Source organism: Anomaloglossus baeobatrachus, chromosome 2, assembly GCF_048569485.1.
Source record: "Anomaloglossus baeobatrachus isolate aAnoBae1 chromosome 2, aAnoBae1.hap1, whole genome shotgun sequence".
NCBI lineage: Eukaryota > Metazoa > Chordata > Amphibia > Anura > Aromobatidae > Anomaloglossus > Anomaloglossus baeobatrachus.
Window position 1 is genome coordinate 731,754,338 of NC_134354.1, and position 12,223 is coordinate 731,766,560.

At 46.5% G+C, this 12,223-nt stretch overlaps 1 protein-coding gene across 1 annotated transcript in view; it reads left to right on the forward strand.

The window, feature by feature from the left end:
• Window positions 1-12,223, forward strand: part of ATP8A2 (ATPase phospholipid transporting 8A2) — a 1,156,459-nt gene that overhangs the window by 1,080,319 nt on the left and 63,917 nt on the right. Inside the window, exon 35 of the mRNA XM_075337374.1 lies at window positions 8,317-8,421. Within this exon, the coding sequence (XP_075193489.1) occupies window positions 8,317-8,421 (105 nt within the window). The remainder of the gene's footprint in view (window positions 1-8,316; window positions 8,422-12,223) is intronic.

The following is a 12,223-nucleotide window of genomic DNA, read 5'->3' on the forward strand; positions in this document are numbered from 1 at the left end:
ATGGGTTGTTTGAATGTATTAAGGAGGCCATGTTAGGGCTCACACTGTAAATAGGGGGCCATGTGGGACTCATGATGTATTTAGGAGGCTATGTGGTGCTCATAATGTATATAGGGAGCTATGTGGGGACTCATGCTGTATTTAGGAGACCATGTGGGGCGCATAATGTGTGTAGGAAGCTATTTGGGGCTCATGCTGTATTTAGGAGACTATGTGGGGGTTCACACTGTGTATTGAAAGGCTATGTTGAGGCTCATACTGTATATAGAGAGGCTATGTGGGGAATCACACTGTATATAGAGGGGCTATGTGGGGGCTCATACTGTATATAGAGGGGCTATGTGGGGGCTCATACTGTATTTAGAAGGCTGTGTGTGGGCTTATACTGTAGGTAGATGCTATGTGGGGGATCAAACTATAGAGAGGCTGTCTGGGGGCTCACACTGTATATAGGAGCTCTGATATGGTATATAGAGGGATGTCAGCATACTTCTGCTCATTATTAAGTGCAACAATTATTAATATAAAATAATAATTATAATAAATATGTTAATATTAAGCAGAATAAATTTCAGCCCATTGGTTCGGCCCTTCTCACCAGTCACGGTTTATAAGATGGGACTGTCATGGTTCGCCTCCCCGTCCCCATGGCTAGGGGGAGGAGCCTTCTCTCGGGCCTCACTTCCGGACCCTGGATGCCTTAAAAGCTGACATTTCCTGTGAACCAGCGCCGGCTATAAGCTTAGCTCTGTTTTGCCTGTGATTTCTGGTCCTGTGAGTGATATCCTGATCTGTCTGTTCCTGTGCCCCCGTGCCCTTGTCTGTGTTCCGTCCCCTGGTTGTCCCTCCTGTCCTCTGTCCCCTCTCCTATTTCCCCACTCGGTTGCTTCCTCCGGTACTGACCTTGGCCTGACTTGATGCAATCATAAAAATAATAGGAGGAGCAAAACTTTGCAAAACTAACCCCTTGAATACATAAATGTCCACATATCACGTATCAGAGCTCTATGTGCAAGGCACACACGCTTTTCACAGTCCGTGTTGAAGGTGCGCATGGCCATCCGTGTGCCATGATTTTGGCAAGAACAGGAAATTCTATACTTACCTATCCCTGGTGCTGATGTCTCAGGCGCTGCTGCTTCAGGGTCCGTGATGCAGTGAATATTCATGAGCATAATGAGCGGGCCCAGAAGCAAGTGATAGCAGCGTCAAATACAGCAGCGCTGGAGACAGGTGAGTATAGAAAATCATTTTATGTCAAAGACACATGTTTCCTCTAGTGCATGTCACACAGATCACATCAGTGTGTGGTCCATGTGACATCGGTGTTGCCGGAGAAAAATGGACTTGTCTCTTTGCGGACTACACGGACACACATCCGTGAAAAAACACTGATGTGCGCGCAGACCCATTGATTTTAATGGGTCTGTGTATATTCGTGTCTCCGGTACTTATCACAACAGAAGTCGTACGTACCGAAATCACTGACGTCTGAAGGGGGCCCGAAAGAGTAGGGGAAAATATGTTACCAGGCAGCTGTCTATAAATAGCCGGACGTCCCGATGTGCCTTCCACAAGGAATACTTTGTATATATAGTGAGATCCCACATTATGTGCTTCGCTCCTGTATCTGCTCAGTCTCCCCCTGTCTCTGAGCGGACCGATGGAGGGGAATCACACAAAGCTGCAGTCACTACAATAAAGTTTGTTTGTAGTTTGTACCCATGGAGACAGATAACTCTATAGAAGCTGAATAAAGAAACAATTGACTGTTTAGACTGTTTCACCTACAGGGAGGAAAATAAGTATTTGATACACTGAAGATTTACAAGTTTTCCCACCTACAAAGAATGGAGAAGTCTGTAATTTTTATCATAGGTACACTTCACCTGTGACATTTAGAATAAAAAAATCAAGAAAATCAAATTGTATGATTTTTAATCAATTTGCATTTTATTGCATAAAATACCTTATTTTTCGGTTTATAAGACGCAGCGGATTATAAGATGCACCCCAAATTTAGAGAAAAAAATGGTAAAAAAAAATAAATGGGGTCCATTTTACAATCTGGTGGTGTCTTACCAGGGGGATGACAGTGGTGGTGGAGCGGGGTCACAGGAGGCAGGGGCGCTGGTGGAGCAGGCGACACTGCAGGCAGTGTGGGCGGTGGGTATCTCAGATGCTGTGAGGTAGGTAACTTCCATAAACTGTAGGCGGTGCGGGCTTAAAAAAAAATGGCACCCGGCGTCGGTGCGTGTGCAGACTGAGCTATCTGCTTAATGACACCGAAATCTCATCTATGCATGCGCCCTCGTGGGCACCATTTTGCTTAAGTCCGCTGTTCAGAGATTAATGGGCCGGAGGCAGAGCATGCGCAGATGAAATCTTGAGCCGAGAGCTCCATCTGTGCATGCGCCTCCTTTGGGCACCATTAGTTGAACCCAGCGCTGCCAACATTTTCAGGAATGGAGCAGATGTGATAGGTCTCCTCACAACATGTAATTAAAGGAGCAAGAAGACCAGCAGAGGTTAAAGGGTGCTTTATACCCTGCGACATCGCTAGCAATAGCTAGCGATGTCGTGCGTGATAGCACCCGCCCCCGTCGTTGGTGCGACATTTGGTGATCGCTGCCGTAGAAAACATTATTGCTATGGCAGCGTCACACGCACATACCTTTGCAGCGGCATCGCTGTGACCGCCGAACCATCCCTCCTTCAAGGGGGAGGTGCGTTCGGCGTCATAGCGACGTCACTGCAGCGTCACATGGAAGCCGTCCAATAGCAGAGGAGGGGCGGAGATGAACGGCTGGAACATGCCGCCCACTTCCTTCCTTCCTCATTGCCAGTGGAGGCAGGTAAGGAGATGTTCGTCGTTCCTGCGGTGTCACACATAGCGATCACCGAAGTCATCGAAGTTTGCGCAAGCACTGTGATTGGATTTTTGAAGCATCCCCTTTGAGAATGAATGTAGCAGCAGTTGGGGATGGGCACAACTGCTTGATTCTAACAGGGATAAAAGTGCCCTGTCACCAGCAGGGATAAAAGTGCCCCATCACCAGCAGGGATAAAAGTGCCCCGTCACCAGCAGGCATAAAAGTGCCCAGTCACCAGCAGGCATAAAAGTGCCCCATCACTAGCAGGGATAAAAGTTCCCCATCACCAGCAGGAATAAAAGTGCCCCGTCACCAACAGGGGTAAAAGTGCCCCGTCACCAGCAGGGTTAAAAGTGCCCCGTCAGTCGCAGGGATAAAAGTGCCCCGTCAGCAGCAGGGATAAAATTGCCCTGTCACCAGCAGGCATAAAAGTGTCCCGTCACCAGCAGGAATAAAAGTGCCCCGTCACCAGCAGGCATAAAAGTGCCCCGTCACCAGCAGGCATAAAAATGCCTTGTCACCAGCAGGGATAAAAGTGCCCTGTCAGGGATACAAATTCCTCATGCTGGCAATTGGTGGAGGTCTTGGCAGTCAGACACACAATGATCGATAAGATATCAAGTCAATAAACTATTTACTTATTTCATATATTTATTACATTGGGAAAAGAACAACGCTAATGGACGAGCAGCGAGCAGCTGTGTGACAGCTTGTATTGTCTTTTCCCATGTTTTGCCATTTTCCACTTTCTATTTAATCATCTTTCCTGTTTGCATCCAAATAAGTGACATGTGATAAATATAGTTGTATTCTCCTTGTTTCGTTCTATATTGCTACTGTCATATTTTTTTTGTAATGTCTTCTTTCTGTAGGTTTTGTATCCCCTCGCAGTGCACGGATACATTATTGTTGCAGTTGTCTTTTTCTGGCATTCCGTAACTATCTACCATGTAGCTGGCTGGGCTTATTTTGGGACACCCTGGTGGAGGATGATCGTTCTATTATCTGATTAGCTCCTTTTTGTGATTTGACATCCCTGGTGCCTGTCTGAATAAACAAATCTGGGGCATGCTCCACTTCAATTCATATGTTCTGACATTACGGAGAGCGTTCCAAGGCACAATTACACCTCCTGCTTCTGGCGCGGCTCCTGTAGAATTTCTCACTGTCAATAATTGAAGGGAATGTCATTCCCTGTAGATGGGATCCTTGTTTGTGAACTGATGCTTTTTGTATGTCTCACTGCTCAGAGTCTCAATTATTTTATTTCTGCCTTTCCGGTGTCTTGACTTTTTCAGTTGAGAATGGGTTTTTGGTTACAACATGTTGTACTATGTTGAATTTTTTCTCATTTCAATGAGAAATATAAAAACTTTACTTTAAAAGAGTTTAATGATGGGAAACTTCTGAGCACTTCGGTCAAGACTGGGTCACAAGATTTGGACCTCCATAATTGTAAGATGACCTATGTCTTCTTAGTTGATTGGTTATTTGGTCTAAAGGGCCATTTACACGCTGTGACATCGCTAACGATATATCATCGGGGTCACGGTGTTTGTGACGCACATCCGGCGCCGTTAGCGACATCGCAGCGTGTGACAGGCAGGAGCGACCTTAAATGATCGCAAAAGAGACAAAAATCGTTGGTATATGAGAGGTCGTTCATTTACCAAAAATCGTTGTCTCGTACGTAGCGAGGTTGTTCCTCGTTCTTGCGGCATCACACATCGCTATGTGTGACACCGCAGGAGCGACAATCATCTCCTTACCTCCGTCCACCGGCAATGAGGAAGCAAGGAGGTGGGCGGGATGTTACGTCCCGCTCATCTCCGCCCCTCCCCTGCTATTGGACGGCTGCCGTGTGACGTCGCTGTGACGCTGCACGAACTGCCCCCTTAGAAAGGAGGCGGTTTGCCGGCCAGAGCGACGTCGCAGGGAAGGTAAGTCCATGTGATGGGCGTAAGCGATGTTGTACGCCACGGGCAGCGATTTGCCCATGACTCACAACCGACGGGGGCAGGTACGCTCGCTAGCGATATAGGTACCGGTAAAGTGTACCATACTGCAAACAACCTCCACTTTACAAAACTAATAGAAGTTTCACATTTTTACAGTCGAGAGGAAAAGTTTGAAATTAATGCAGCTGTCTCTTGATAAAACTGAGAAATTGCAAAAGTGGAGCCACCGCCTTAAGCTGACCATACACATTAGATTAACGTCAGACAACCCTACTAATCAGCCAATGTACAGCACAGTTCCGAGTTTTCTCTTCCAACAGAAAATCCCCAAAATCAGCCTGTTGGATTTAATAAGCCCTATCCTTTTGTTCTCACTGAAGAGATCCCTGTTTGACAGGAAAATACTACCCTTTCTCCACTGTGAACACACGTGTTATGATCTGGAACCATGGAAGACCACCATAAATCATTGGTAAAAGGTGACAAGCGCATTGGCAACTAATCTGGCCGCCATCCCCTTACTAACCATCAACACTTGAAGTAGCTGAGGGGTGAACTAACATCCTGTGCACCGCGAACCCAGCCAGAGAACTAGCTATCTTAAAGGAAGGAAAGATGAATAACTCTCTGCCTCGGAAAATAGATAAAGTATAGCAAGCCCCCCACATTCAAAGACTGCAGTGATATAGGAAAACACAATACACAGATAGATGATAGGATTAGCAAAACGTGAGGCCCTACTGACTAAATAGGATAGGACAGGAAAGGGACTGATGGTGGCCAGAGAAAAACCCTGCAAAAATCCAACAACCTGATAGTACAAAAAGCCCTCAGATCGTTAGATCTGAACTACGTCCTATACCAGGCGCTCTTGTCATACCAATGAACAGAAAGCAGGAACCATTACAAATTCATGAAGCAACAAACACATGGACTTATAGGAGCAATACTCCAAACATAGCTGCAGGGAGCTTCCCAGCTAAGCAATTGAGAGGGAAGATCCCTGCATGCAAATAAACTGAAAACAACCACAGCAAATTACAAACTCAGATAAGAGCAAAAAGAACCAAACAACAAATAAAGAGGCAAGCTCTTATCTGGGGTAGATGTGGTCTGGAGCAGGATGAAGCAGGCTGGTGTACAAAGAACTACTGACATCTGGCATAGCCTGCTAGCAGACCAGGGTTTAAATAGGCAGAGAGTTAGCAATGGAAACGCCCATTGCTCAACTTACCTGGTCTCTGTCCAAACCATTCCTGGCCACAAGAGGGAGCCTCACAGCAGCAAAAGCATAACTGACATTCACAACACACACGCATACATGGCCAAACTGAGCTTGCTCGTATGTGAAGTGGTGACAGATAGCTTTTTGCAAAACGTGCATTTACGTGGCCAGTATTTAAGGTGAACGGTCAGCTCAATGGTCTATTTAGACTGTATTTCAGCCCACGAGGGTACCATGACAAAGAGTGGTCCCTCCTAATACTGGTGTCAGGAGATCGCAGCGCAGAGCTTCATACACACTTGCTCAGGTTAATACTGCTGGCTGTGCAGATTCTCCTTTATTCAGCACTGCTAGGGTTAAGTAGATCCTCTGGTCTTCTGAACTCTGAATGAAAGCTACAGCCAGCTGTTTTCTATTGCTAATTAGCTCTGCTATAAAGACTTCCCTTCTAGCACAGGTAACTGCTGGTGATAGTTTCTGCTTAGCTTGCCCCTAGAGGGAACCTGTGAGCTGTGAACCAGGAAGACTTTCTGAGATCATTTGCTGTGTGAAAGCTGTGTTGAGTTGTTCCCTTCCTTAGTCCTTTTTGGTTATTCCCCTCTGGTCTGTTCCTCATTATTACCTCTTGTTGTTTCAAAGTGCTTTGTATGATTCCTTTTTATTTTACCCTTCTCTGTCTAATCCGCTCTGTGCCTTTAACCTAGAGCAGGACTAACGTTTCCGCTACCCTGCTCACTATACAGGGCTGAATCCAGGGAAAGACAGGGATAGACATGCGATCAGCGACGAGGTGAAAGAACCCGTATAGGGACATTAGGAAGTGCAGGGATTAGCCTCAGGTGAGTTTAGGAAGTGACCCTGCTCCCCTTTCCCTAGCACCCGGGCCCATCATTGTATTCTGTACCCTATGTGTAGCAGCACTTGCCGGGGGTTCCCATGTACCTGACGAGACCCTGGTAGTCACTGTGTGACAATAAATCAGCGAAGATCAAGCATATAGAGGTCAGTTTGTATTTATTGATGGCCCATTCACACAGACTGACGAAACTTGACTGGAAAAGAATGATTAAGATAATCATTCATGTTGCTGGTGACACACCATGTATTTACACTGATCAAGGGGCTGGCCGATAGTAAGAAGCATTCTTGTGAATACTTGTTCAACCATTATCTACCCATATAAATGGACTTCAAAGGGGTTGTCCAGTTATTTTATAATAATCTATCCTTAGGATTGGTCATTAATATGTGATCAGTGATGGTGTGACATCCGGCAATCCCCCCTCTTGGCTGTTCCAGGTGGCGTCTGCATCTGCTCAATTGTGGAATAGAAATACATACCATAGGTGTGTTTACTACATAGTGGCTGCAGCTGGATACTGCAGATCTGCCTCCTATTGATTGTAATAGGGGCGTATGTGCAGTACCCTGCTGTGGCCACTATGCCGTTGATGTTGCTGTGCCATGTAGCTCCACACCTGAGAACATACGGCTACTATTGGTGCCGAGAACAGCCGATTATCAGGTATGCTGGTTGTCATACCACCAGTGATCATATATTGATGACCTATTCTAGTACATTATCAATATAAAAGTCCTGGACAACCCCTTTAATAGTGACTCAAAGTTTACCATAAAAAAGTAGGTGTTGGCTGACAGTCTCTACCTCGCCACATCCAATTGTGTATGTTAAATTGAAGGCGATGAGGGTAATTTACTAGGAGAACAAAGGACTGGATGTGTTAAAATCGATCATGACTAATTCTACCATTCTTTGCCATCATAGAACAATAGAGAGGTGTCAGGCCCCCCCATAGACATTCAACTAATGTCGGCCGAGCCCACCGATATTGATGGATTCAGCCGAAACTCTAACATGTATGGGAGCCCTGAACGATTTGTTGGGGGGAAATATCAATCTAACATGTCTGATTGTCTCTCATAGGGAACACGGGAGCACTCGTGTATAGGAGAACAGGTCAAGATGGTTCTTGGACAAATGATCTGCTGGAACATCAATTGTCCAACAGCCATCTTATGTGTATGGTGGGCTTTTGTTTTTACCAGAAACTCTAAGTTATGTCTCTATTTGGACAAGAAAACCAACATTTATGGAGGTTGGTGGTAAGATATTTTGGTATCGTGCCATGAAGGTTTGGTTCTCTGAATCTTCTCCTGTTGGTCTCCACCCACAGAGGAGCAGGAGGTCTCAGATCATAGATAGAACATTTCTAATGACTTGTTTGCTTTATATTTGCAGTGCCAAGCACAGCTATGATAAATCACTGCTAGAACAAGTCCAGGAGATCGAGACCAGGTCCAGGGAGATGAGCAAAGCTGCACTTCGTGACTCCAATGGAAAAAGGTACATTTGTTGTATTTCCGTCCTTTCTGTTATTTCTCTTTGTGCATTAGCAGCATGCAGTAAAGTGATCCATAATGGAGGCGGGTCACACAGCATTAGGTCAAAGTCTTTTGCCTTGTCCTAGATATTCCCTGTGCAAGTAAGCGGTCCTACAATTTTAACAAATGATATGAGACAAACACTTTTGTACCAATGATCATTGAAGAATGACAGCCTAGTTTACCACTGAATACGCCATGCTCGATCCAGCCTATATACATATTACATACAGCGCCGTTCTGACATAAATGTCCCCAAAATTTCTGGGGGTTCCCAAAGTAGGACATTCTGGATCGACTTAATTTAGAAAAAGAAGGTTTTCATAATAGAGTAAAAAATTTATAAATATTTTTTGTTATATTATAGTCCCTATTTAGTAGTGGTAATCCAGGTCCGCAGACCTCCATCTTTCACTCCGTTTATCCTCAAGCAGGATCAAAGGCAGGTCAGCAGGAAGTATTTTGGTTGACACAACACTTTGCTTAAGGCCTCTGCCACACTCACGTGAAAATCACGCACGTGCCGAGAGACACGTATTTCCCCTGCGTGTTGCGTGCAGGTAAGTACGTGTCTCTGGTACGTGCGGGCCACGTGTGTTCTACTTGGGCTATCCGCGATAGCACACGTAGAACCGGTAATTTACATACTCACGTGGTCCTTCCTGCTGTCCGCGCTGCTGTCCGTGGTGCTGATCCTCGGTCTCCAGCCCTCCCAACTCCCCACTGCTGCTGCTGCCAGGCAGTGAAGTGAATATTAAATGAGAATAATGAGCGGCGGTCAGCAGCAAGAGGCAGCAGCGGCAGAGACAGGAGGGCTGGAGAAGGTGAGTAAATGTTTTGGTTTTTTTTCACTGACACGTGTGTTTTCTCCGGCGCGTGTCACACGGGACCGCATCCACACTACACCCGTGTGGTACGGGTGCGGGCCGTGTGACACCCGTGCTGCCGGAGATAACACTGACATGTCAGCGCTTAGAAAAACGCACACACGTACAAACGCACATGGACACACATTACGTGTGGTTTTACGTGTGTGTGTGCCTGCTACAATAGGGTAGCATTGCTGAACGTGTCTCCGTGCCGCCAGTACGTGCAAAAAATGACAAACACGTGCCAGCGGCACAGATGTGTGTCGCAGGCCTTAGGCCGATGTGTACTCCAGCTATGTGTGCAGGGAGCCGGCACTGACAGCTGAGAGCGGGGGACGCTGGTAATGAAGGTAAATATCGGGTAACCAAGGTAAGGGCTTCTTGGTTACCCGATATTTACATTTATTACCAGCGTCTGCAGAAGCCGGCTCCCTGCTCACTGCACATTTAGTTGTTGCTCTGTCGCTGTCACACACAGCGATCTGTGCTTCACAGCGGGAGAGCAACAACTAAAAAATGGCCCAGGACATTCAGCAACAACCAGCGACCTCACAGCAGGGGCCAGGTTGTTGCTGGATGTCACACACCGCAACATCGCTAGCAAGTTGTGCCTCAGCAGCGATGTTGCTAGCGATGTTGCTTAGTGTGACGGTACCTTTACACCTCTATATACAGCTGATAACATGGGATCCACCAATCACTATAGCTGGTGTCATTCCTCATCCTGCTCTCCTCCCTTCGCAATCATCTTTGCAAACGCTCATTAAGGCCCCGTTACACGCAACGACGTATCTAACGATATATCGCCGGGGCACGGATTCCGTGACGCACATCTGGCATCATTAGCGACATCGTTGCGTGTGACACCAACGAACGGCCGTTAACGATCAAAAATACTCATCTTATCGTTGATCGTTGACACGTCGTTCATTTTCATAAAATCGTTGATTGTTGAGGTCGCAGGTTGTTTGTTATTCCCGAGGCAGCACACATCGCTATTTGTGACACCTCGGGAACGACGAACTACAGCTTACCTGCGGCCGCCGGCAATGAGGAAGGAAGGAGATGGGCGGGATGTTACGGCCGCTCATCTCCGCCCATCCGCTTCTATTGGGTGGCCGCTTAGTGACGACGCTGTGATGCTGCACGAACCGCCCCCTTAGAAAGGAGGCGGTTCGCCGGCCACAGCGACGTTGCTAGGCAGGTAAGTCCGTGTAACGGCTCCTAACAATATTGTGCGCCACGGGCAGTGATTTGCCCGAGACGCACAACCAACGGGGGCGGGTGCTTTCACCAGCGACATCGCTGCGTGTAAAGCCCCTATTAGATGCTTTAATATAAAACATAGGGTCAGAGTTTGTTCATTGTGGTTAAAGAGGTTGGCCTCTACTTTTACATTCATGGCCTTTCCTTGCGATAGGTCATCAATGTCTGATCATCTGGGGTATGACACTCTGCACCCCTGCTGATCAGTTGTTCTCGATGGAGGTGGCAGCAGGCAGCCAGAAATGTTCAGTCCCAGAGCTGCTCCGTCTTCTGATAGCGGCCGTGTCTGGGTACTGCACATCTGCCTCTCATTCAGATCAATGGGAAGTGGATGTGTAGTACTGACCGCCGCGGCCACAATCAGAAGACGGAGCAGCTCTGGGACTGAATATTTCTGGCTGCCTGCTGCCGTCCGGCACTAAGAACAGCTGATCGATGGGGGTGTCGGACTCCGGACAATCAGACATTAATGACCTATCGTGAGGACAACTTATCAATATAAAGTAGTTGAATACTCCTTTAAAGGGAATCTGTCACTAAATTTTTGCTCCCCCATCTGAGAGTAGCATAATGTAGAGACAGAGACCCTGATTCCAGCGATGTGTCACTTACTGAGCTGTTTGCTGTCATCTTGATAAAATCAATGTTTTCTCTGCTGCAGATCTAGCAGTTATACAGAGCTCATGAATATGCTGGACTACCTGCAGCACGCCAAGTAGTCCTCTAATGATAATCTACTGCTGATTAAACCATGATTTGATCAAAACTACACTAAGCAGCCCAATAAGTGACACATCGCTGGAATCAGGGTCTCTGCCCCTACGTTATGCTGTTCTCAGATTAGGTGGCAAAAACCTAGTGACAGATTCCCTTTAATGTAAATGTGGATTTCATGAAAGAAAGTTAAGAGTAAAAAAAAACTAAGCCTCAGTGGACAGTGGTGTGAAAATTCCATCATTTCTATTTTTTTAATTTTTAATTGTATTGGGATAAAAAGATTTTAAAAAATACTTTTAACACAGAAACCGTATTTAAAGGGAACCTGTCAGGTCCAATATGCACCCAGAACCAGTTCTGGGTGTATATTGCTATTCCCTGCCTATCTGTCCCTGTATCTAGTAACAGATAAAGAGATCTATAGAAAAAGTATTTCTAAAGATCCCTTAGATTATGCTAATGAGGCCAGTGACTAGTCCGAAGGCTGTAAGTTCCTGGGCTCATTCTGCCCTCTTAACATGTTAGTACACCCACAGAGGCGTACTAACATGCTATTTAATGTCCAGCGTCATCAGTGGTGACACACATATCTGGGTCCATTGTCACCACCTCTCAGAATATTAGGCTTAGGGTCAGTGCGCTTGATCAGAATGCCCCGCACTTCGAGTCAAGCGCACTAGACCTCTCTGAAGCCGGGACATACACCCAGCTTCTGATCATGCGCACTGACCCTAAGCACGGCTTGTGAAGGGGTAACAACGAACATAAGTTCGCACGTCACTGCCGATGACGCTGGGCCATGAGCATTGAATAGCATATTAGTATGCCCCTGTGGGCGTGCTAACATGCTAAGAGGGCGGAATGAGCGCAGGAACTAACACCCTTGTGACTAGTCCCTGCGCTCATTAGCAT